The sequence below is a fragment of the Nicotiana tabacum genome, chromosome 7 (genome assembly GCF_000715075.1).
Source record: "Nicotiana tabacum cultivar K326 chromosome 7, ASM71507v2, whole genome shotgun sequence".
In the NCBI taxonomy this organism is placed as follows: Eukaryota; Viridiplantae; Streptophyta; class Magnoliopsida; order Solanales; family Solanaceae; genus Nicotiana; species Nicotiana tabacum.
The window spans coordinates 116521021-116545894 of record NC_134086.1 but is presented as its reverse complement, the minus strand read 5'-3'; the positions used below and the strand labels follow the sequence as shown (position 1 = coordinate 116545894).

At 35.4% G+C, this 24874-nt stretch overlaps 1 protein-coding gene across 2 annotated transcripts; it reads left to right on the top strand.

Annotated features, from left to right (window-relative positions):
* The first annotated feature begins 15758 nt into the window (after positions 1 to 15758).
* LOC107804681 (uncharacterized) lies at positions 15759 to 24542 on the top strand. 2 transcript variants are annotated; one of them, XM_016628604.2, is made up of 9 exons: positions 15759 to 15885; positions 17431 to 17537; positions 19078 to 19207; positions 21077 to 21199; positions 21310 to 21363; positions 22626 to 22672; positions 22794 to 22898; positions 23113 to 23170; positions 24338 to 24542. In XM_016628604.2, the coding sequence occupies exons 2-9, from the start codon at positions 17454 to 17456 to the stop codon at positions 24445 to 24447; spliced, it is 711 nt and encodes a 236-aa protein (XP_016484090.2). In that variant the 5' UTR covers positions 15759 to 15885; positions 17431 to 17453; the 3' UTR covers positions 24448 to 24542. The 2 variants fall into 2 exon arrangements, with proteins under 2 accessions (XP_016484090.2, XP_016484093.2); XM_016628607.2 differs by lacking the exon at positions 24338 to 24542 and adding an exon at positions 23283 to 23490.
* The last annotated feature ends 332 nt before the right edge of the window (positions 24543 to 24874 follow it).

Sequence of the window (24874 nt, the reverse complement as noted above, 5' to 3'; positions counted from 1 at the left end):
TCTAGCAGTTCAGCCAGTTGGAGCAGTTCAGCTGGGTGTAGTAGCTCAGACCGGTAATGTAGAAGTTATGTTTGCCGATGCTTTGTGGAGGTTGGACAGGTTCACCAAGCTCTTCCCTACTACCTTCAGCGGTGCATCTTCCGAGGATCCCCAGGATTTTCTAGACAGCTGTCATGAGGTTCTCAGGAACATGGGGATAGTGGAGATAATGGGGTCGATTTTGCTACTTTTTGCCTTTGTGGATCCGCCAAGACTTGGTGGAGAGATTATTGCTTAGCTAGACCAGCCGGATCACCAGCTTTGACTTAGGAGCAGTTTACTCAACTATTTCTGGAGAAGTTTCTCCCTATTACTCAGAGAGAGGCCTATCGGAGATAGTTTGAGCATCTATAGCAGAGTTCTATGACTGTTACTCAGTATGAGACCAGATTCATCGACTTGGCTCGGCATGCTCTTATCATACTTCCCACCGAGAGAAAGAGAGGGTGAGGAGGTTCATTGAAGGACTTATCCAGCCTATTCGACTTTAGATGGACAAGGAAACGGGGAGTGAGATTTCTTTTCAGGAGGCGGCCAATGTGGCCAGGAAAGTTGAGATGGTTCTATCACATGGAGGTGATCACGGGTCTGACAAGAGGCCTCGTCATTCAGGCCGATTCAGTGGTACTTCATCTAGAGGCAGAGATTCGTGTGGTAGAGGCCATCTTCCTAGGCTTTTTCAGTCAGCCCTTCAGGTTTCTCACGGTGCTTCAGGTGGTCGTGGTTCTCATATGCAGTATTATGATCAACAGCCCTACAGTGCACCGCCAGCTCCTATCAGTGCACCGCCACTCCAGAGTTTTCGGAGTGGTCATTCAGGTCACTAGGGTCAGTCTTAGTTTCCTCAGCCGCTGCATTCAGGTGGTTGTTTTGAGTGTGGTGAGTATGGTCACATCCGGAGGGCTTGTTTGAGATTGGTGGGTACTCAGTCGCAGCAGCAGGGTCCCCATGCTATGGTACAGGCACCAGGTGTTCCACCGCTCACTCCGCCAGCTAGGGGTGGGGGTAGAGGTGCTAGAGGTGGAGGTAGAGGTGTTTGAGGTGGAGCTCAGACCGCTAGAGGTGGAGGCCAGCTAGATACAGGCCGTCCCAGAGATGTAGTCCAGGGTGGTGAGCCCAGCCCCGATGTTATACTTTTCCAGCCAAGCCTGAGGCTGAGGCTTTTGATGTAGTTATCACAGGTACTGTTGTAGTTTGTGGCAGAGATGCTTCAGTTTTATTTGATCCAGGGTCTACATACTCATATGTGTCATCCTATTTTGCACCGTATCTGGTCATGCCTAGTGATTCCTTGAGTGTCCTTGTATATGTGTCTACACCGGTAGGTGATTCTATTATGGTAGATCGAGTTCACCGTTCTTGTATAGTTGTGATTGGGGGTCTTGAGACTCGTGTGGATCTATTACTCCTGGACATGGTTGATTTTGATGTCATATTGGGGATGGACTGGTTATCACCTTACCACGCTATTTTGGACTGTCATGCCAAGATTGTGACCTTAGCCTTGCCGGGCTTACCTCATTTAGGGTGGAGGGGGATTCCTAGTCATTCTACCCGTAGTGTTATCTCTTATGTGAAGGCTTGGCGTATGGTCGAGAAGGGGTGTTTGGCCTATTTGGCATATGTTCGTGATTCTAGTCCGAGGTTTCTTCTATTGATTTTGTGCCTGTTGGTCGTGAGTTCCTTGAGGTATTCCTTTTAGACCTGCCGGGTATACCACCCGACAGAGATATTGACTTTTGCATTGATTTGGCTCCGGGCACCCAGCCCATTTCTATTCCGCCGTATTGTATGGCCCCGCCTGAGTTGAAAGAGTTGAAGGAGTAGTTGCAAGACTTGTTTGAAAAAGGTTTCGTTAGACCTAGTGTTTCGCCTTGGTGTGCGCCGGTGTTGTTTGTTAAGAAGAAGGACGGATCGATGAGAAGGTGTATTGATTACCGGCAGTTGAACAATGTTACAATCAAGAATAAGTATCCATTGCCGAGGATTGATGATTCGTTTGATTAGCTTCAGAGTGCCAAGGTATTTTCAAAGATTGACTTGAGATCTGGCTACCATAAGTTGAGGATTAGGGAATCTGATGTCCCTAAGACAGCTTTCCGCACTCGGTACAGGCATTATGAGTTCTTGGTGATGTCATTCGGGTTGACAAATGCCCCAACAACTTTTATGGATTTGATGAACCGAGTGTTCGGGCCTTACTTGGATTCGTTCGTGATAGTCTTCATTGATGATATTTTGATTTATTCCCGTAGTCGAGAAGAGCACGAGCAACATCTTAGAGTGGTTCTTCAGACTTTGAGGGATAGTCAGTTGTATGCTAAGTTTTTGAAGTATGAGTTCTGGTTGAGTTCAGTTGCATTCCTGGTTCATGTTGTATCAGCAGAGGATATTCAGCGTGATCCGAAGAAGATTGAGGCAGTCAAGAACTGGCCTAGACCAGTATCAGCCATAGAGATCCGGAGTTTCTTGGGATTGGCAGGCTACTATCATCGGTTTGTGGAGGGGTTTTCATCTATCGCAACCCCGATAACCACGTTGACCTAGAAGGGTGCACAGTTCAGATGGTCGGACGAGTGTGAGGCGAGCTTTCAGAAGCTCAAGACAGCTCTGACTACGGCACCGGTGCCCACAGGTTCAGGGCCTTATGCAGTTTATTGTGATTCATCTCATATTGGACTTGGTGCGGTGTTGATGCAGGATGGCAAGGTCATTGCTATGCTTCACGGTAGTTGAAGATTCATGGAAAAAACTATCCGGTTCATGATTTGGAGTTGGCAGCCATTGTTCACACATTGAAGATTTGGAGACATTATTTATATGGCGTGGCATGTGAGGTACTCACGGATCAGAAGAGTCTGCAGTATTTGTTCAAGCAGAAGGAGCTAAATTTGAGGCAGAGAAGGTGGTTGGAGCTATTAAAAGACTATGATGTCACCATCTTATATCATCCGAGAAAAGCCACTGTGGTGGTCGATGCCTTGAGTAGGAAGTCAACCAGTATGGCAGTCTTGCTTATATTCCGGTCGGTGAGAGACCGTTTGCTTTGGATGTTCAGGCTTTGGCCAATCAGTTCGTGAGGTTGGATGTTTCTGAGCCCAGTCATGTGCTAGCTTGCACGGTCGCTCGTTCCTCTTTATTGGAGCGTATCCATGATCAACAGTAGAATGATCCCCATTTGTGTGTCCTTAGAGACACGGTGCGGCACGGAGGTGCCAAGCAGGTTACTTTAGGTGATGATGGAGTTTTGAGATTGCAGGGTCGAATTTGTGTACCTAATGTGGATGGGTTTCGAGAGTTGATTTTAGAGGAGGCCCATAGTTCCCAGTACTTTATTCATCCAGGCGCCACGAAGATGTATCAGGATTTGCGGTAGCATTATTGGTGGCGGAGGATGAAGAAGGACATTGTTGCATATGTGGCTCGGTGTTTGAACTGTCAGCAGGTTAAGTACGAGCATCAGAGGCCTGGTGGTTTGTTTCAGAGGATTGAGCTTCCCGAGTGGAAGTGGGAGCAGATCACTATGGACTTCATTGTTGGACTCCCACGGACTCAGAGGAAGTTCGACGCAGTGTGGGTTATTGTTGATAGGCTGACCAAGTCAGCACATTTCATTCATGTGGCAGTCTCTTGCTCTTCCGAGAGGTTAGCTGAGATCTATATTCGGGAGATTGTTCGTCTTCATGGTGTGCCCGAGTCTATCATTTCGGATCGAGGCACGCAGTTTACCTCCCATTTCTAGAGAGCAGTTCAGCGAGAGTTGGACACACAGGTTGAGTTGAGCATAAGGTTTCATCCTCAGAAGGACATGCAGTCCGACCGGACTATTCATATTTTGGAGGATATGCTCTGAGCCTGTGTCATTGATTTTGGAGGCTCGTGGGACCAGTTTTTGCCTTTAGCAAAATTTTCCTACAACAACAACTATCAGTCGAGTATCCAGATGGCTCCGTATGAGGCTTTGTATGGTAGACGGTGTCGGTCGCCGGTTGGATGGTTTTTGTTGGGTACGTATCTGGTTTAGGATGCCTTAGACAAGGTTAGGATTATTCAAGATAGGTTTCGTACAGCTCAGTTCATGCAAAAGAGTTATGCCGACCATAAGGTTCGTGATTTGGCATTCATGGTCGGGGAACGAGTATTGCTTCGAGTGTCACATATGAAGGGCGTGATGATATTTGGGAATAAGGGCAAGCTTAGCCCTAGGTTTATTGGCCCGTTTGAGATTCTTGATCGCGTGGGAGAGGTGGCTTACAGACTTGCATTGCCACCGAGTTTATCAGTCGTGCATCCAGTGTTTCATGTGTCCATGCTTCGGAAATATCACGGCGATCCATCCCACGTGTTACATTTCAGCACTATCCAGTTGGACAAGGACTTGTCTTATGAGGAGGAGCCGGTAGCTATTCTAGACCGGCAGGTTCGTCAGTTAAGATCGAAAAGTTTTTCTTCTGTTCGTATTCAGTGAAGAGGTCAGCCTGCTGAGGCATCGACTTGGGAGTCCGAGTTCGATATGCGGAGTCGTTATCCCCACCTTTTCCCCGACTCAGGTACTTCCTTCTTCTGTCCGTTCAAGGACGAACGATTGTTTTAGAGGTGGAGGATGTGATAACCCAGAAGGTCATCACTTGTTTTAAAATTATATTATGCATTCCGAGGCCTCAAAAAACCTCTTTTAGCATCACCTCAATTTGCATGCACAGTCCGAGCGCGTAGCCGGAAAACCATTATGTGAAAATCTATGAAAAATGATGAATTTTGACTGTAAAATGGATTTAAGTTGATTTCGGTCAACATTTTAGGTAAACAGACCCGGACCCGTGATTTGATGGTCCTGGAGGATCGTATAAAAATATGGGACTTGGGCGTATGCCTGAAATCGAATTCCGAGGTACCAAGCCCGAGAAATGAATTTTTAAAGAAAATTATTTTTTGGAATATTATTGAGTTTTTGGAAATGAAATGTATTGAAAACTTGATGGTATCGGGCCCATATTTTGGTTCTGGCACACAGTACAGGTCTTATATATGATTTAATATAAGTCTGTGAAATTTGGTAAGAAACGAACTTGAAACGACATGAATCGGATCGTTTTTGAGAAAATTGAAAATTTTGAAGTTCTTAAGAAATTTCATGATTTTGATGCTAAATTCATAGTTGTTGATGTTATTTTAGTGATTTGAATGCACGAGCGATTCCGTATGATGTTTTTAGGTTGGTGTGTATATTCGGTTTGGAGCCCCGAGGGCTCGGGTGAGTTTTGGATAGGCCACGGGGTGGATTTTAGACTTGGAGAATTGCAGGTTTTTAGCTGTTTCAGTGCAGGCCTGCAGGCTTCGCATTCCTGGCTCGCAAATGCGAGGGCCATGTCGCAAATGCGAAATGTAGCCAGGCCAGCCTACCTCGCAATTGCGAGGATTCTATCGCAAATGCAATCCCCCGCCCCCCTGTTTTAGCCAATCGTCGCAAATGCGACAAGTTGTTCGCTATTCCCAACTCGCAAATGCGAGAACTTCTTTGCAAATGCGAACTTAGCAGAAATCTGGGTCGCAATTGCGAACCCTGGTCGCAAATGCGACATCTGCAACCTGCAATTTTATAACTTAGCCGAAAATCTTTCATTTTTCACACTCTTTCAAAACCAAAACACTCTTGGGCGATTTTTCAAAGGCAACCTCTTCTCGAAATCAATTGTAAGTCAATTTTAACTCGTTTTCTTCAATCATTAACATCTTTTCACATGATTTCAACTCAAAATCAATGATTTTCATGGGGGAAATTGGATGTTTTGGGTAGAACCTAGGTTTTTCAAAAATTGAGGATTTGGACCACGATTTGAGGTCCGATTTTAAAACAAATTATATATTTGGGTTCGTGGGGGAATGGGTAATCGGGTTTTGGTTCGAACCTCGAGTTTTGACCATGTGAGCCCGGGGGCGATTTTTGACTTTTTAGGTAAAACTTTAGAAAACTCATTTTCATGCATTAGAATTGATTCATTTAGCATTTATTGATGTAGTTAAGTAACTTGTGGCTATATACGAGCGAATTGGGGGTAAAATCAAGAGGTAAAGCAATAGTAGAGGCTTGAATTGTGTTTGTGGCATCGAGGTAAGTGTTTAGTCTAACCTTAGCTTGAGGGATTATGAGTTGAGTCCTATTTGCCACATGTTATTTGTTGAGTACGACGTATAGGCATGGGACGAGTATCTATACATTGGTGTCAAGCATGACCGTGAGTCTTAAATTGAAATTGTTGTGTTCTTGATAAATCCTACGAATGCCTAAGTTGTTGATTCTCTGCGTTGAGCAGTGATTATGATTATTCTCGTGGGAATTACTTATGATTGATTATTGGTGCTAATTGAGGTAGTTAGATGTTGGAATAAGTTTGGTTATAGATGATTTCCCTTGCCGGGACGTAGTTACTTATACTGTCGATTCCCTTGCCGGGATAGTGTTGTTTCTTAATTGATCCCTTGTTGGGACTCTTGTTGTGATTGGTGTTGAACTGTATATGTGGATCGGATTGCACGCCGCAACAATATTATATTTGGATTGGTTTGTACGCTGCAATAATATTATATTTGGATCGGGTTGCACACCGCAATAATATTATATTTGGATCGGGTTGCACGTCGCAATAATGTTATATTTGGATCGGGTTGCACGCCGCAACAATACTATATTTGGATCGTGTTGCACGCCGCAACAATAATATAATTGGATCGGGTTGCACGCCTCAACAGTGATAAATGATATGGATCGAGTTGCACGCCGCAACAGAGTTATTATGTTTTGGGATCGGGTTGCGCGCCGCAACAATTGATAATACGAAGTGTTCATAGATTGGTTACAGCTCCTTATTGTTTGGTTGTAAAATTCTAAATTGTTCTTATGCTTTTCTCTTAATTTACTGTTGGTACTAATATTTCCCTACAGCATGTACCCCTCCTATCTTTACTTGTTTATACCTGTTTTATTTTCTGTTGCATATTATATAACTGCATGGGTTTATTTGGTAGTCTGGTCCTAGCCTCGTCACTACTTCGCCGGGGTTAGGACAAGCACTTACCAGCACATGGGGTCGGTTGTGCTGATACTACACTCTGCACTATGTGCAGATCCCGGAGCGGCAGCTTTTGGACCATAGCATTGGGTGGCTGCCTTCAGTCCAGCTAGAGATCCCGAGGTAGTCCTGCAAGCGTCTGCAGACCCGTTCTCTTCTATCTTTATATGTATTCTGTTTTCATTTGCTTCCGAGATAGATTGTACTTTCCTTTCAGACATTTGTATGTAGTAATCCGTAGACAGTCCGTTATATTGTTACACCGGATTCCGGGTAGAGATGCATGTTGGCATTGTCGTACTGGTTATGGTTAATTTATTAGATTAAGTCTTCCGCTTGTATTTATTTATCGTTTATATTTCATTGTTAACCACATGTTAGTTTAAATTGTTGAAAAGGGCTAGTTAATGATTTAGTGATCCTATAATACGCGGCTTGCCTAGCTTTCACAAGTAGACGCCATCACGACTCCCGAGGATGGGAAATCCGGGTCGTGACATTACCCAAAATATTGACCGAAGTCACCTGAAATTAAATTTTAAAGGCCAAATTAATATTTTCATCACATTTCCACATAAAAGCGTTCCGGATGTACGTCCGGATCGCGCACAAAAAGGGTTGCTAAATTTATACCGTCCGTTATTTCATATGTGACGACAGGTCAAACTAAAACAAATTGGTGGGCCGGGAATGCCCGACAACTCAATTTATCCGGTAAACTACTAGGGGCTCATGTAGCCCATGCTGGATTAATCGTATTCTGGGCCGGAGCAATGACCCTATTTGAAGTGGCCCCACTTATGGGTGGATTTTACATAGATGTACTCGAAAAAGGACCCCATCCAATGGAGTTTATTAACTCATTTATTCTGCAGAATCTCGCTGGGAAAAAATATTATGACCACGCGCGAGGTGAGGAAAAAGGAGGCTTCTAAGGACTTGGAACACAGAATTTACTCGTAAATCAAGTGATGACCTTTTGGGTCATCATATATTATCTCTATAATTTTCTAATAGAAAAATATTTTTCCAAATTAAACCACAAAGAATAATATATCTAAGACAAAAAATTTGTTCCCGTACTTATTTATGTTTTCTTGTTTATATATAGAAGAAGACTCCTATTATTAATTAGCGGAAATCAAATACTTTTAAGCCTTCGGTAATGTGTCATGGTTTAAAACTAATACTTAGAAAGAGAGGGAGAAAACAAACCTTAGAGGATAATTAGTCCTCGTTAAAAAGAAACAGTTTCTCTTCTTTGATTTCAACAATCTTATGGATAAAGAATTTCATCTCAACTAATTAAAAGAGAAGGCGATATAAAATAGGTGAGAAATAAACAAATTTTATATATCACAAAAAACTGAAACAAATAATTATAAATAATAAACCATTATTGTTCAAGAGGCATGTTTTAAAGATAAACAATTATCCCTTCCTTCTTTGTCCAAACGTACGTACACCTCTTAAACAAAAAGAAGAATTTATATCATATTACCTATTGACCAAGCTGTAACAAAATTCTTCCATTCATAACCTATAAGAACAATTAATATAGATATGGAGGACGACGAACAAGGATGAAAGATCAATTATCTTAGACTCACCAAACGCGGTTGTTTACGTCCAATATAAGTGGTTGGAGCTTTCATGCACTCTATAAACGTGATTTGCCCTTTATAAGGGTCGCCCAACGTTGTAATAAGGTCGTAAAACCATGGTAGACATAAAGGTTAGAAAGAGAATTAACGAAAGCAACTGGAAACCAACAGTGGAAAGAGAATTAGGTCATTATATTATATATGTCGTTAAAACTTTAACAATGGGTAGAACACAATATCTAAAATAGCTGATAAATTGAAATTTTATAGATTAGATTGAAGTCCATGCTATTTGGTATTAGAATCGTGTTAGAAAAAGTTTGACTATTACATTTTTATCCAACACGAAACTATATGTTTGAAAGAATAATTTGTATCTTAAAAGGTATGAAAGTCAACTAAAATTTTGAGGATATTTTCGTCGTTCAATATTTAGCTTCTTAACATTCGTGCTTTTATAATAATACTAGCATCTATGAACATGCGTTGCACATTAATAATGACAGGTGATGATTTAAACATTTATTTATATAAAGGAACAACAAAATTTAACTAATGAAAGAAATTTTATGTATAATACATGAATTTTATTTAATTAGCATAATACATGCTAATACATGAATTTAAAATTAAAGGATATCATCGAAACTTACACAAATGATCAATTTTGTCATGTTAGCTAGATAATTATATATTATCATTTAAAAGCATTTAGTGTGATGGTATCTTAACGAACACTTCTTAGTGGATAATAGTTTTTGTGTATGTTTCCTCCTAATGCTTTGGTTGTTCTTCCTTGACCAAAACTTTTATTGCCAATCTTGATATCCTCTTGAAAGTGCAACGTATAGTTGTTCGTACAAGAAAACATATTGCGGTAAATATAGTCCAATATTTAGGATATGTATCCTTGTGCTTTATTTGTTATCTTTGCAAAATAAACATACTAAAAAATATTTTCACACAAATTTAAAAGGATATTCCTTAGTTTTAGAAGATGAAAGTTGAATTCAGGGATAAGAATATACTTAGAAGCACATTGACCAGTATCATAATTTTGCATGTATGATATTGTTGTCAAAACTTTTATATACCATTTGTGTGCGATTACATAAGATATTTGACGTATCTAAGTTTTTCAGTAGCATGATAGACATCTTTTTTTTCAAAATTAACCTATATACAATGGAAGATCCATTTTAACTCAGTCTATTATATATACGATGATACTAACATACATAAGAAATAGTAAACTTGACAACAAACATATATGCTAGAAGGCCATTTGGTATTAAAGTATTTAAGTATTCTTCTTAGTAGTAATTATTAGTATCATTTTCTGCTGAATAAAAAACTGAAAAATATTCTATTTTTATTATAAGATTTTGCAATCAATCTTTTATTTAGTTAATCAACCTATTCATTTCTGCTAGCTAAGATATCTTTTTAATTCTATCACGCGATTTGCACAAATTGCGTTTTAATCTAATAATAGAAATATTTCTCTTATTAAATGTACTACTATTACCATTGGGATTGATAACCAAGTGTTCAGGAAAAACCAGATCTTCTTTTATTGGATGCTCTTATTCGTTTCCGACGCGAAGCAAGAAGATACTGAATACTAGATGTGTTCTTACTTTATATTTCTTGTTAGTTGAATCTTTTTCATTTGATGTCAGAAGTATAACTTTGGCAAGCTAACTTTTACAGTATTTGCTTTTGTCGATTTTGGAACTACTGGTAGTACTTGACAAAATCACCTCCCAAATTATTAATTTTTCACCAAATGACATTCATAAGAACTGCGGACAATTATTTCGATCATTTGGCACTTTGCCATAAGTGCTTCATCAAATATTATCAATTTTGCTTTCCTTATGAATTTAGCATCATTGCTCTGCTTTGATATATTTATGATAATTATTTAAGTTGTTTGAAGAGGTATATCAAATTTAAAGTGGGTGAGCCCACAATAAAATCATTGTTGAAACACCACTTACTATTATTGCTAACGGTATCATGCCTCATGATATGATATTTACAAGTAATATATGATATAGAAATATTATTTCGATTTCGCCAGAGACGTCAACAAACAATAATCCCGTTATATCAGAGACGACTCTTTATAATATAGTCTTGAAGCTTGTTCTTGATTAGATTTGGCTTTGATTGTGCTTTCTCAGACACTTGTATAGCATTTTGGTTCTTAATATTATACTAACCTTTTTACTTTATGTTCTAACGTTCTTTTTATGGAATAAATTATGTATTTTAAGATTTTTTTTAACTTGATAAAACTTTTACCCATATGATGAATTTTAAAAAATAATTAAATTGGATTCTCTTGCTAAATAATTAATTAAAAAAATTTAATTATTTGATTTTAACATAACAAATAATTTATTCTATGTTGATTCAGATCTTAATATTAGTTCATCTCTTATTTTGATGATTTAATATTAATTATAATTTTATACACTATAAATTTTATTTTCAAAGAGTAAAAGATTGATATGACATTTCACTTTTAGATCTTTATGTTTGTAAAATCATTAGTGATATTGACTCTTACCAACCATTTCTTTCTCTTTCTCACACATTTATATTCTTAAATATTTTCTTAGTTGTTGTTTAATAATTGGGTATTTTCAATATTACACAAAAGGATAAAAATATTATTTGAGTCAGAAAATATTTCAAATATAATATAAAAATATATTATCGTGGGAGTATTTTTTCTCAATTTCAACTCTTTATGCAGTCTATTTAATATTACTTTTTTTTGTATTGGATATTATGGAGTGGTAATATATTGCCAGTATTGCCAATACGGAGGATTCCTATATATTTTTAATAAGAATTAAATAGACAAAATTTTATTAATTTTTAAATCTTAAAATATTAAAAATTAGAAAAGAAGGTATTGTAATCCAAAAAAATATGTTATTGCAGTTATGTCATTTCCATATGAGTTCTTTCGCTTAATATTTTAGGGCTATTTTGGTATATTAATATTGTATTTATTCTTTTATGATAATATACACTCTCCTTTTTCTAAATGGATTTGGACAATATAATACATTCTTAAATTAAATTAGTAATAGGACACTATAATATGTTTTCGAATTAAGTTTGTAATATAATTTTTTAAGGAGTATATCCTAAAAGTAATAGGATTACATGACTAAAAATATTTACTTGTTCAATTTTATATGAATTGGACAGCCCGAAAGTAATTATACTAATAGAATTCCAAAGATAATCATGTAGGATTCCTAACCTGTAGCATTATGTCCTAAAATCAATGGGATTATGAGGCTAATATCTAGTTAAAAAAATTAACATAGAAGTTATTGTAGTCCAAAAAAATAAGTTAGCACATCTATGTCCTTTCCTTATGAGTTCTTGTGTTTAATATTTTAAGGCTATTTTGGTCTATCAATATTATATTCGTGCTTTTATAATAAAATATGTTCTCCTGTTTCTAAATGAATTTGAACAATATAATATATTTTTAAATAAATTAGTAATAGAATTTTTTAAAGAAGTATATCCTAAAAGTAATAGAATTTCGTTCGAAAGAGAAGTTCCAAATCTATCTCGGAGTTTTCCACATTCATGTTCGTTTGTTCGAAAATTCCTTTTTTATGTGAATTCTTACGGGAAGGATTTACAGGTATTAATATAGTGGATTGTATTAAAGTTATATTCCTTGTTTAACTCGAGTAAGAAGGACCAACGCATTGGATTATATCTTTTTATTATGAGTTATTATGCTTAATATTATAAGGTTATTTTTGTAAACCGACATTGTATTCATACTTTTATAATAATATAGATATAGATATAGATCGATATATATATATATATATATATAATCTTTATCAACGCTAAACACTATTTAAAGACTTACATATATAATATTTACATATAAATACTTTTAGGTCGTAGACAATTTGACCAATCTCTTCTAAAACATTTACGAGAATAAAATTGCGAAACAAAGTATGTTAAAGCTCACCCTTTTTCCCCTTCAAAAACCCAGCCAACCACCTTTAACTTTCCAAAAGTAAGTACATCTTTAAAAATTTGAAAGTAACAATTTTTAATATCCATAGAAGTTTAGTGAAACAAGTTACGTATTAATTAGTCTAGGTAGAAATTTTGGTACAATAGTATGGAATGATTCCACATTTCCACTATACAGTTAGGTAATCAATCCTATTTTATCCATTTTTTATACCTAGGTATGCAGTTTTTTTTCTATTTCCTTTATTATGAAAGAAATCGAAGAGAAAATGATATGGTATAACAACCTTTGAAAAGAATTGGTATAGAAAAACTCCAATTGTATTTATTAGGTTCGACTGGATAATTACGATTTTGAATGAATACATCGTATAAGCGTGTAGCGTCAACATAATCTTAAGAATCCCCCATATATCGATATTCGGGGAATTATAAAATCGTCTATTGGGGATTAGGCTATTTAATGCCAAAGCTTTTGGACTTCGGCTGCTAAACTAAATTTAAGGCCAATAAAATGCCAATTATAGTAATGCCTTATTATACAATGTCAATTCCTCGAAGTTTATCTTTTATTCAATCGTCAATTGGATGACCAAACTTTTTGGAGATCTTTATACAATTAGCCAATCAAATTTACTGTTAACTTTTGTAGCCAATACACATAAATTATATAATAATAATACACGATTATATATATATGTATATATTATTCGTAAATTTTATATATATTGCATATCCACTTGCTATTTTAAGTGGTTGGTAGGCGGCTATTAGCAAAAGGGTTGGGCACAAGATGATTTGTAATGGGCTTAGAGTGAAAATTAGCAACTCAAGCCCATTTTTAGTTCACGACCCATAGAGGACTACTCTTTTAAGTTCTGAGTTTAGTGACTTCTCTTTAAAAGTAGAAAATAGAGTTATAGTTCCCTCGCTTCTTGTCCGTCAACCAGACTCCTTCTCTATCATTCTCGCACTGAAATTTTTTATTTGTAGAAACTCAGAAATTGCTACTCCTGCGTAAGTTTCTCATTATACTTTTGCTTTGTGCTATCTATGTTTGTTTACGTTGGGTTCATAGTTTATAGATTGTCGTTGTTTGTTCGCGAATGAACTTTTCAATGCATTATAGCAGTAATTTTGGGGAGCTTCTTTGTTTTTTTTTTCATTCTGATTTTCTCATCTACTACGCCTGTCAATATAAGGATGTAGTTACAAAACTTTGTTCATTTCAATTATTGGTGAATTGGTTTGATTTGGTTTACATATGTTGCTTTTTTCTTCTTCCTTTTTAAATTTTTTCTTTTTTTAAAGAAAAAATCAGTGTCAGAGTGAACCATGCATACCGCTACTAACATTTATCCTATTATTTAAGCAACAAAAGATTTGTGGTGTGTTTACTGTTTTTTTGGGTAATGGCCAAGGGCGGCTTCATAAAATTAGTGGTCTAAAGTCAAGTTTTAATATAGTACGTATACACACATATATGCAAAAGAATTAGTCTTGCCATTTTTTTTCATACTTGTTGTTTATAGTATATATATATTCTTAAATGACATAAAGTCTTTAACTTCACATAGTACTATTATTGTTTATACTAGAAAAGGGTAATTTAAATAAATAAGATGTTAGACATGTATTTGCAATATGTTATCTTTCATATTGTTGAAAACAATATATTTACTAATATGAAGATTTAAACAGTTTAATTTAAAGTTTTAAAAATATTTTACTATTAATGAGTAGACATCTTACTTTCTTTTTTACAAATATTTTGTACTTTTTAATTTTTTTATGAACATTAATATTGTCTAATTTGAAATAAAATTATGAAATTCATTATTAAAAACTTTGCGGACCTAAATCAGAGCTTTACGAATCTCCTATTAGAGTCACTAGTCCACCCCTAACATTCCCAATTAAATTTATAGAGTCTCAATTAAGATAAAACAACAATAACAAGAACATTAAATGCACTGAGTTTGTCATTCAGTTACTAAATGTGAATAAAGTTGGTTGAACAACACGTTCATGGTGGGGCAGTAGTCTATAAATAATTGTTGATCATCAATGCGGGACGGCTTAACAGAACTGGTGGCTTAAAACCAAAATATATTAAAAGACCCTGTAACTTCTTTTATAAACTCCATAAATATTGAAACACAAAAAAACGTACATGACTTTGATCTAGTGGTGAGAGCGCATCTCAAGATGTATGGGTTAGGCGCACGTCTTATGGTATTGAATTCTTACCTTAAGTAAAAATGGTAAAAGAGTGAGCCCATTATCCATCGTGTTTTGAGCCTTGTGATATTTGTCTCGGGATATCTTAGTTAAAAAAGATGAGACACAAAAAAATCTGCTTTCTAGTATGTAGAACAATCAAATATGACAAAAAAGAATAGCTAATTTAGAGAATTTGAAAGTAAAATCGTGATAAACATAAAAAAAAAGACTATACAAAGGAAGAAAAATAGAATGATGAGAAGGTAAATATGTTCATTAATTTAGTGAGAGAAAAAAATTATTTTATTAAGTCACTTAGTCCTACCTCTACCAAAATTTAAAAATTACTACAATTTGAATTCTTTTATTAATAATTATATAAATACAAATTATGGAGTATATATTATATAATAATATAGTTCCTCTGTTCCAGTTTATGTGAACCTATTTCCTTTTTGGTCCGTTCCAAAAAGAATAAATTCTTTCTAAATTTGGTAACAATTTAGCTTAAACTTACAATTCTATCCTTAATGAAAAGTTTTTTTAACCACACAAGTCCTCTGGGCTCCTTTTTAACTTGTTCAGGACCATAAATTCAAAAAAATCTTTATTTTTTCTTAAACTCCATGCTCAATCAAATGAATTCGTATAAATTAGGAGGGAGTATTAGGCCACATTTGTTTGCACTTAATGAGGTCTGAATCTGAATGAATCAGATCTTAGCCCATTAAGTATATTTTTTTTTTTATTTTTAAAAAGTCTGAGTAGGTCTTATTGGGTCTGATTCGGTCAGACCTTTAATTGAGTCTTAATTCTGGTCAGAGGTTAAAAATACCGAAAATACACGCCTCTTTTTTCGGTGCTCCTTTTCTCTCTCTCTTCAAGGATCAAGTAGCCGCCGAATCTTTTTCTGGGTAAGATTTTGAAAATTATACTTGGAATTCTCCATCTTGTTTCCACTTTTCTAATGGTAAATTTCAGTTTCGAGTTTAGGGTTTAAAAAAACCCCTTTTTGAGAAGGGGCTAAACTAGAAGGTTTTGCTTGCCTCTTATTTGTGTCTTGTTCTCATTTTTGGATATTCTAGTTTGATTGAATCTCTGAATGTTCTGTAATTTTTCTTGATTTTGTTGACATCCCGATTCTCTAAATCGTAAATCTTCTAAATTGTTAGCAATGTTTTTTTTTCTCTTTTGCAGATTCACATAGTCCCTTTTGAACGTTCTTTCGTTTTCTTCAAGACTTGCATATTAGTGACTGAAATTCAATTTCTCTAGTTGAAATATAAACCGTAATTAGTGTTTATGAAGCTCGTCCAAAATCAAACTTTGCTATGGCTAGAATTCGGATAACGAAGTTCTGTGTTGTTGAAATTAGAGCCGCTATAGTTTCATATTTGGCTAGAATTCGGATAATGTATACATAAGTAAGATTTATATTTCAGTGCTTTCTGAATATTTATGTGCTATTGCTCTTGAATTATTCGTCATATGTTACATGTTTTATAATTGAACCATGCTTTCTTTTGTTTATTCAAGAATAGCTTCTTTACTTCCTCAATTTTTTTCCTATTTTGTGTTTAAGATCATACCATTTACTACATCTTTGCAATCTTCAAACAGATTATTTGCTTAGAAATATACAACTTATCTTCATGGGTGGCTCAAGGGTGAGGCTATCGCTTTAGGCCCCAAAAATTTTGAGGCCCCAAAAAGTGTTGTAAAATACGTAATAATATTTTCACTTTGAACTTTGTAGAAAAAAGTATAAAATCCGTGTAAAAAAGGTTTTAAAAAAACAAAGAATATTTACTTTTTAACATAAGAAATATTCTAGAACTTCGAATTAAACTACTCAAATCTTTGTTTTAGCAAATAAAGTTTTTTACATCAAGATCCAAGGTAATGCATTGCAAACATATGGCTAACATCTTACTAATTTGAATTAACACTTGATAATATAAATAATAATATTACTAAATGAACCTAAAAGTCATATATCTTGTATGAATACCTTACGTTCAAAATATTTTTTTGGTTACATTTCGTTACTACAATTGTTGTTATTATATATAATTTTCATTTATGGTTTAAATAGTTTAACAATTGGATCTTACATAAAATATTAATTTATATCTTATAATATTTCAATTTATCTCAAATAATAATTTTTTTTGTTCAAGTTAGTATTTTCACTAATTGATGTAATATTTAATTACTTTTTTTTGAATTGTATATGTTTTTATCTTGAAATATATAATACGTATTCGGATGTTGAAAAACAAACAATCTTAATCATTCAGTGTTCAGATCTGCATACCATGTTTTAATATTCAGACGTGCATTCAGATTCAGACGTCTTAATCTTAAAAAAAAAAAACGAAGCCTAGTGTTTCATATTTTAAGCAACAAAAGATTTGTGGTGTATTTACTGTTTTATTTTGGGTAATGCATTAATACAGGCCCTGATAGAGGGTTCGATTAGATGGCCTTCCGAGGTCGAGGGCGTGGTGGATTTGGAGGTGGCAATTTGCGACTAGCTAAGCAAGTTCCATTTGAACTTTTCCCTGTAAGTCAACTCCTTTGGCTCATTTATGCGATATTCTTCACACGAATTATGGTACATTGCTTAAGGAGATCACAAGTTCGGTTAATGGACGAGGGTTGTGATAGGTTAACTGTTAGATAAAATATTGAACTTTAATGAATGATCTTGTATACCACGGTAAGAAAGCCGTATGGATCATATAATATACACAACTAATTTAGGATTGAGGCATAGTTGATTACTAATACATTGGTCTTGGGAAATGAGTAAACTTTTCCAACTTTTGAAGCTGTAAAATGCGTGCTAACATAGAGACTGAACTTTGTAAACGGATGGGAAAAAGGTTTTAAAAAGGAATGTTTTCTCGTATTGAAGTTAATCATAGGAGATTTAGCACCTGCAATAATGTTTTACTCAAAAATGCACTCAGCCAATTATGAGAGTTTATATGATGATAAATAGAAAGATGTCTGACACATAATGCCCGTTTTGATGTTTGAGGTACATAATGTGATTATAAATATCTAGAATACCTTCATCAAAATAAATATCCAGAATACCTGGAATAAATTCATGGAAAAGTTAAGGAGTTGCATCATATATTATTACTACTAACAAAATCACAATATAAAAGTTCTATAGTCCTTTAACGAGCTAAAATAATCCCCCCACCCAATTTGAACAGTATGTCCTCGTGTTTTGTCAATTAATCATTTCTCATCAAACAAGCATGTAAAATATAGACTTTTTTTGTAGCTTTTATGTAGTTTCAACCATTCAAAAGCTGTATTCTTAGAAGAATTTGTCTGTATTTTCACTTAATACGTATGGAGTATTATGCTCCAATAGCATCAGAAGGACGAATACAAAATTGGTCGCTGTACCGGCAGGTCAGCACTTTGTAGTACCACTTTTAGGAGAAGATATGGACAAAATTTCCTCTCTTTCTATGCAAGTGTAAAAAAGGTTTTCTTCATTGCCTATCAATGGGTGTAATATGGCAGCCTTTGTAGTACTGTAGAAGTATCCTTCTACATTATTTGCATATTAATATGGTTTGAACTTTTACACATTGATATATTGGACAATTGTTTAGCCCAATGAATTTCCTTTTTCCTTGTCAGTTAAATTCATTTTAGTTGCACCTTTGGTCCCCTATTAACTAATTTTGACAGATCTACAATAACAATTGATCTATAGTGCATGTGGATTTGACATAAGAAGATTCTTTCTGCTCTGCTATTACACGGTATATTTTATAGTCGAGTGAAGAATTTGATGTAAGGTCTGATTAATGTGTCCTATGGTTACTGGATGTTTAGGTCATGTCCACTGGTAGTTTAGTTGAGTTAATCTGACTCATAATTCTTTTGGCAGATTTAATCTGAACTGATTAATGTCAGCCTGTCAGCTGAGATTAACAATTAAGCTTGATATAGATAGATCTCTTGCTACTTTAAGTTAATTAAGAAGAAAGATTGAATATGTTATTAATTTAGCTTGCTATGGTTGGTCAGTCGATTTGCAGCTAACACAATTTTGACCTTTCTACCATTTGCAGGAAATTGAGAACTTAGGTAATGCGGCAAGTGTCACTGAAAGGACAACACTGGCAATTTGGCACTCAAAGTTACAGAAGTATTGGAACTCCTCTCCTTACTATTTGGGAGAGGAAAGTGATGTTTTGAAGAGTAAGCATTCAAATTTTTGAAACTTATGCACTCCTTCTTTGAGGAAATTTCATACCTCTTGTTTAGGAATGGATAAAGTCACTTATTATACTTGTTGTAAATGATTGGCACTAACATTTTGTCACAACCGAAATCTGGAGGGCCACGGATGGCGCGCGATGAGCCAGCGTCTGTAGAGAGAACACTTAACGTTGTTGTATCAACTACCCATAAAGCATACATTGGGGTTCCAAGCGATCCCACATTGTCATGCGTCAGATAAATGAAGCATAACTTCCCATCGAAGCGAAAACATCACATATTTGAATTAAGCCTTGACGAGAGATACAATCTATTTACGGTCCCAAGTACTTACACATCAATCCACAGTAAAGTATGGAGCGTCTAATGAATAACGTTATACATAAACCGAAACTGGATGTAGCCCATCAATAAGTAAAGGTAGAAATATCAAAGGAAGCCACCACCAATCTAGTGTGGGGCTCACCGCAAAAGTTTTATCTAGTGGTGCTCAAGCCTCGTAAATGGAGATGTCGACGGAATCTTAAGACCTGAAAGTAGATGGACGGAGTATACTCAGCAAATCTGATAGACCTGCCTCTAAAAGTTGGGACAAGTCTTAAGAGAAAACATGCATTTGTATGAAAGGTCATAACTTTAGAAAACTTGAATGTTTCATATGGAGACATTAGTTCTAAAGTCATAAATGTGTAAAAAATTATGAAAAGAGTTTCAAGGTAGGGGTAAGGATTGCGTACATACTACCCTCCGTAACTCCACTTGTGAGAATATACTGGGTATGTTGTGTTGTAGTTTCTTTGAAACATAATATTCCTTTAACATTAGTCAACCTAGCGCAAACAAGGCATAAAACGTCATAATTACAAATCATAAAAATTACTTTACAAATCATGCACCTCATACAACATTCCTGAAACTTAGGCAACCTGCATCTATGCTTGGTGCACAATGCGGCACCAGACAATCTTTGGCGTTACAACTTATATTTGCTTGGCAAGTTGTGCAGGCACCAGAGTCCACAATGGCAAAAGCTCTTTATCCCAGCTTGGCGCACTATGCCAATATCCAGAAAGTTTATAGTGACACTCTTATATCTGCTTGACACATTCTGCGGGCATCAGATAGCCCAGCACTAGCTTTGTTGGCCACCCTTGTCCAGGCATTAGGCAGTCCAAACGGCAAAAGCGCCCTTTGTTGGCACACTAGAGGGCAAGCAGATAGTCCGCAGTGGTCTATTCATTATTCAAGAGCTAACTAAACTGTGGGGCACCAGATAGTCCACAGTCGGTGGATGAAGTTAGCATTATTACCTGTAGTCGTTCGTATTTTGTGCATGCTGCAATACTATCTGATTGTCGTTTCAAGGAGTAATCATGGACAAATTTTTCATAGGATTTTGTTTTCTTTTAGAAGATTCTGCTTTTATTATTTTCCTCGTGAGAATACATGAAGGTCCACAATGCAAATTAGAACAGCTACATAATTCTTAAAGTAAAAAAGCTTGAGGTTCATGTGGTTCAGTTCAAGTACAGTTTGGAAAACATTTTCTGTTAGAAGAATTGCTGCATTATTTGAAAATTAATCTTTCTCCTTCTGCACCATCTGACAATTAATTTGTTGTGACTATGGATTATTTGATGCTCCGATTTGATGTCCATACGGTGTAGTTTCAGATTCCCAATTTTCTATACTTCGCATACCCTTCTGCACTATTTGATATTTAATGTCTTGTTATTTTATATCTGGCGTTCAGAATTTTGATTACTTCTTTTTTTACGTGGCACTTTATATGAATCGCTGCGAGTTTCAGATTTCTGATCTTCTGCACATCACACACTATGTTTCTAGAAACAAAAGGCATGGATATAGAAAGATTCTCAGATAGGAAGTCAGAGAGGGGCAAGTCAAAGCCACCATTGTCGCACTTCATAAGGATGGATCCAGCCTATGTTCCTGCAGAACTAGCTAAAGGTTTTGTCCTCCTTAATTCCTGCTAAATTCTTTGGGCATGCTGCTTAGTCAGATCTCTTCAACCTAATTCATTTGCTTAGTTAGATGCTTTATGATGATAAATATTGCAGGTGGAAGGGAGGAGAATCGTGCTGCGAAAAGAGTGCGCTGGAACCCAGAGTCAGGTAAAGTTCCATGGTTTTATCTTTCTTTCTTGCTGTTTTGTCTTTGTTCTCTGCAAACTTTCTGACGTAAAATAAATTGGTTTGTCCACCTTGTGCACCTAATATTATGTCTCTCACCTCCTGTGCATAAAAATTAGGTGCATAACTTGGAGTTGGATCTCATTATTCCATTGCTTCATGAGAATGGATTTGATAGTATACCCGAGGACAATTATTGAGAAATTTACCTTTGTGCACAAAAGCACATATACACCCCGTGGTCAAACTAAGTTTGACTTAAAGTCTTTGATAAGGCCTCGTAATGTTGCTATGGTATTTTTGGAGTGTATGTTTTTGTTCTTTGTTCTTTTTTATCCAATAGTAATCTAGAACCTGTAGATTTTCCTTTCTATTTCACATATGGACATTTTATACATCTTCTGAAGTCCTGAGTTGCATATCATGTTCCCTGAACATACCATGCATAAAATATTTCCACTTCGGTAATAGAACTACTGATTTATAGCAAAGCCCTTTGAACACTAACCTGGATCAGAACCTCTAGCAAAGTATCAGTAGCACTATGCCTGGCAGAGATTGACTTTGTACATAATGTTCTTCGTTAGCACACGCTGGGTTTGGAACCTCGGTTAGCTTATGTGATATACATCAGCGTGCCTTTATCAATTTTCATAACAGCCCAGCTTAGTATTTAAAGAGTTCCACTACTGATCAGCCCTTTGGTTCTTTAACTTTATTTTGTATCTTCTCGACTTAAAATTCTCTTAAAGTGAGATAGCATTGGTTCTACACATCCCAAGCAGTTCATGATATGGTGAGCTCGCTCTATTTATGAGCACTGAACAAAGTTATCTTATTGCTGGGGCAAGAGATCAGGCCCAACTTCTTTTGAACTTCAATTTGTCAATAGACATATTCCTGGAGTCTAATACTTTTCACTGTACGTTCACAAGTTTGTTAAACGGTTGCAGAACATTAGCTGTTTATGTGACCCTTCTTCCATACACACAAAGAGAAAGCTATTCTCCACTTGGATATATTTCATTTAAGTGGGTATGTGCCTGTGTGGTATGCTAGGGTTCTCAGTGATCTTGTAAGTCATGTGAGTTCGTTGAATTTGGACTAAAGTTACCTATCAAAGAGAAGATGTATAAGAGGCTAAGAGCTGACATCACATTGAACAGAAATGCAGATGCTTTTCTCTCTTTTGACTTTCATTTGTTGCAATTTATCGAGCTCATGAAATTGTTTTTTGGTGACAGACATGCAAAAATTGGATCTTCTTGAGAAGCTTGATAAGAAGCTTGAGGTTAACCTCTACCTTTACAGGAAATGTTTCTTTTGAAGTGTTTTAGCAAGAAGGTTACTCGTCTACTGCAATGCTTTCTTATCTTTTGATTGTTACGTTTCAACTCACTGCAAATTCTTAGGGCGATGAGGAGAAGAAAAAAGACGGTGAAGACGAGGAGGACGAACAAGAGGAGAAAATTGAAGAGGAAGAAGAAGAATTTAGTGACGACGGAGATTACAACCAGGTAATGTTGGTAAACATTCTGCTTCCGCAAATGGACATCCATGTTTAAGGAACTTGAATCAGAATGCTTTATGTTCCTCTAGTATGAACTATACTTGCATTGCTTGTCAATTGTTTGCCTACCTAGATCAACATCATTAAGCGTCATTCTTTAATAGAAAAGTGTATATCTACACAAAGCTTAAGTATTTTGAAACTGTTGAACATTGGTACAGAATCTTTATGATTATGATGATGATGAAGACGACTACAATATGAATGAAGATAATAATGGTACGGTCCTACTTGCAGTTTCTTTTCTTCTTTTATTTGATGCAGCAGTATTGATTACTTCTTATTGCCGTTCGAATGCTTATGAAATAATGCTAAGCAACCTCTGTTGCAGATGAAGGCATGTATTGAAGGTTGCTTGTTGGGTGGTTTTCGCTTGCCTTAGGAATTTTTTTCAGAGATTGAAGTCTTTAATTATGTTATTGGATTTTCTAGAAAGCTTAGCTCACACATAGGCCTTGAATATTACCAAATATGTTCATAGTTTGCATATTATCCGTCATGCTAATAGTATTTCTACAAAATATAGACAATTCATTAAATAAGGAATCATTGTAGCTGTAGGCTTCCTTATTTAGGCGCGCTAAAATTGAGGAATTAAATATTCTTCCAGATCTTCTACAATGCAAATCACACACATTAATAATTATCGTTTGTTTCGTTTCAAATTTAGCCACTCTGGTTTTGTGATACATTGTGTTTCATCCTTTTTTCTAATTTTACAAATCAAAAAGGACTAAATCTTCTACAATTCTTCTGCAAAAACGCAATTATATCCAAAATTTCAATTATGCTACAACTGAATGGGAATTGGGATAGCTATGAGAGATTTAGAGAATTTCAGGTCGATGGCATTGTAGTCGATGAGGATGCGAGTTATAGTCTATTGATTTTTACAATAGCACAACAATTAATGATCGATACATTCGAAAAAATTATAGAAATCAAATACATTGTCAACGAGCATTGTCCTCCAATGGAAATTAGGAACGATATGGGTGTTCGTGTATACATGGAGACGAAAAAGGAAAACAAAAACTTAGGATCATATCCGCTATGTATAACTGTTCGCGATTTCAATATGGAATTGAGTATACCAATGAGAACACAACTGCAGGTTTGTGCTGTTATTTTTTCTATCAAATTCTATTGTATGTTAATATCCTACACTTTATCTATATTTTATCCACAAATAAACTACATGTCAGAGTAAATATATATATCAGTATGGATTTTTATAATATCTACAAAATTTCTACATTTATTCTACAATAAAACTACATATCATTTGAAAATTAATATGAATTACAGAATTTCAATGTTTATACAAATTATCTACAAAATTTCTACAAACTGTTAATAACAGTATTTATCTTTATTTTCGTGCAGGTTTGTTTGGAACACTAAAGTTACTTGATATGCCAACATCTCCCGTTATAGAGGAATATGAAAGTATAATAATTACAGATAGTACACCAAGTTTTATTGAAGTAGGATAAGTATACCAAGATAAGCAAACAATTGCAACTGCAATGAAGCACTATTCTGTCATGCACAAGTTCTAATTCAGGGTTAAAAGATCTAGTGCTAGAAGGTATGAACATATGAATGGTCAAAGATCATTATTTTTTTAATTTTGTAGTTTATTTATAATTTATTACTTCTTCAGTTTTTTCTTGTGATAATGTTTATCAGTATTGTAAATGAATTGTAGTTATATTGTATATAAATTGTATAATGTGATCGTTTAAGCTAAAACGATCTTTTTTCTTTTTAAATCTACATTTTAAACCAGTGTTTAAATTGTATTTATTTTGTAGCTACTGGCTGATATGTGTTGGTGAAAACTGTACATGGCACTTCAAGGCAACTAGCATAAATGATTCTGCAATGTTCAAGGTCAGAAATTTCAACAGCCAACACACA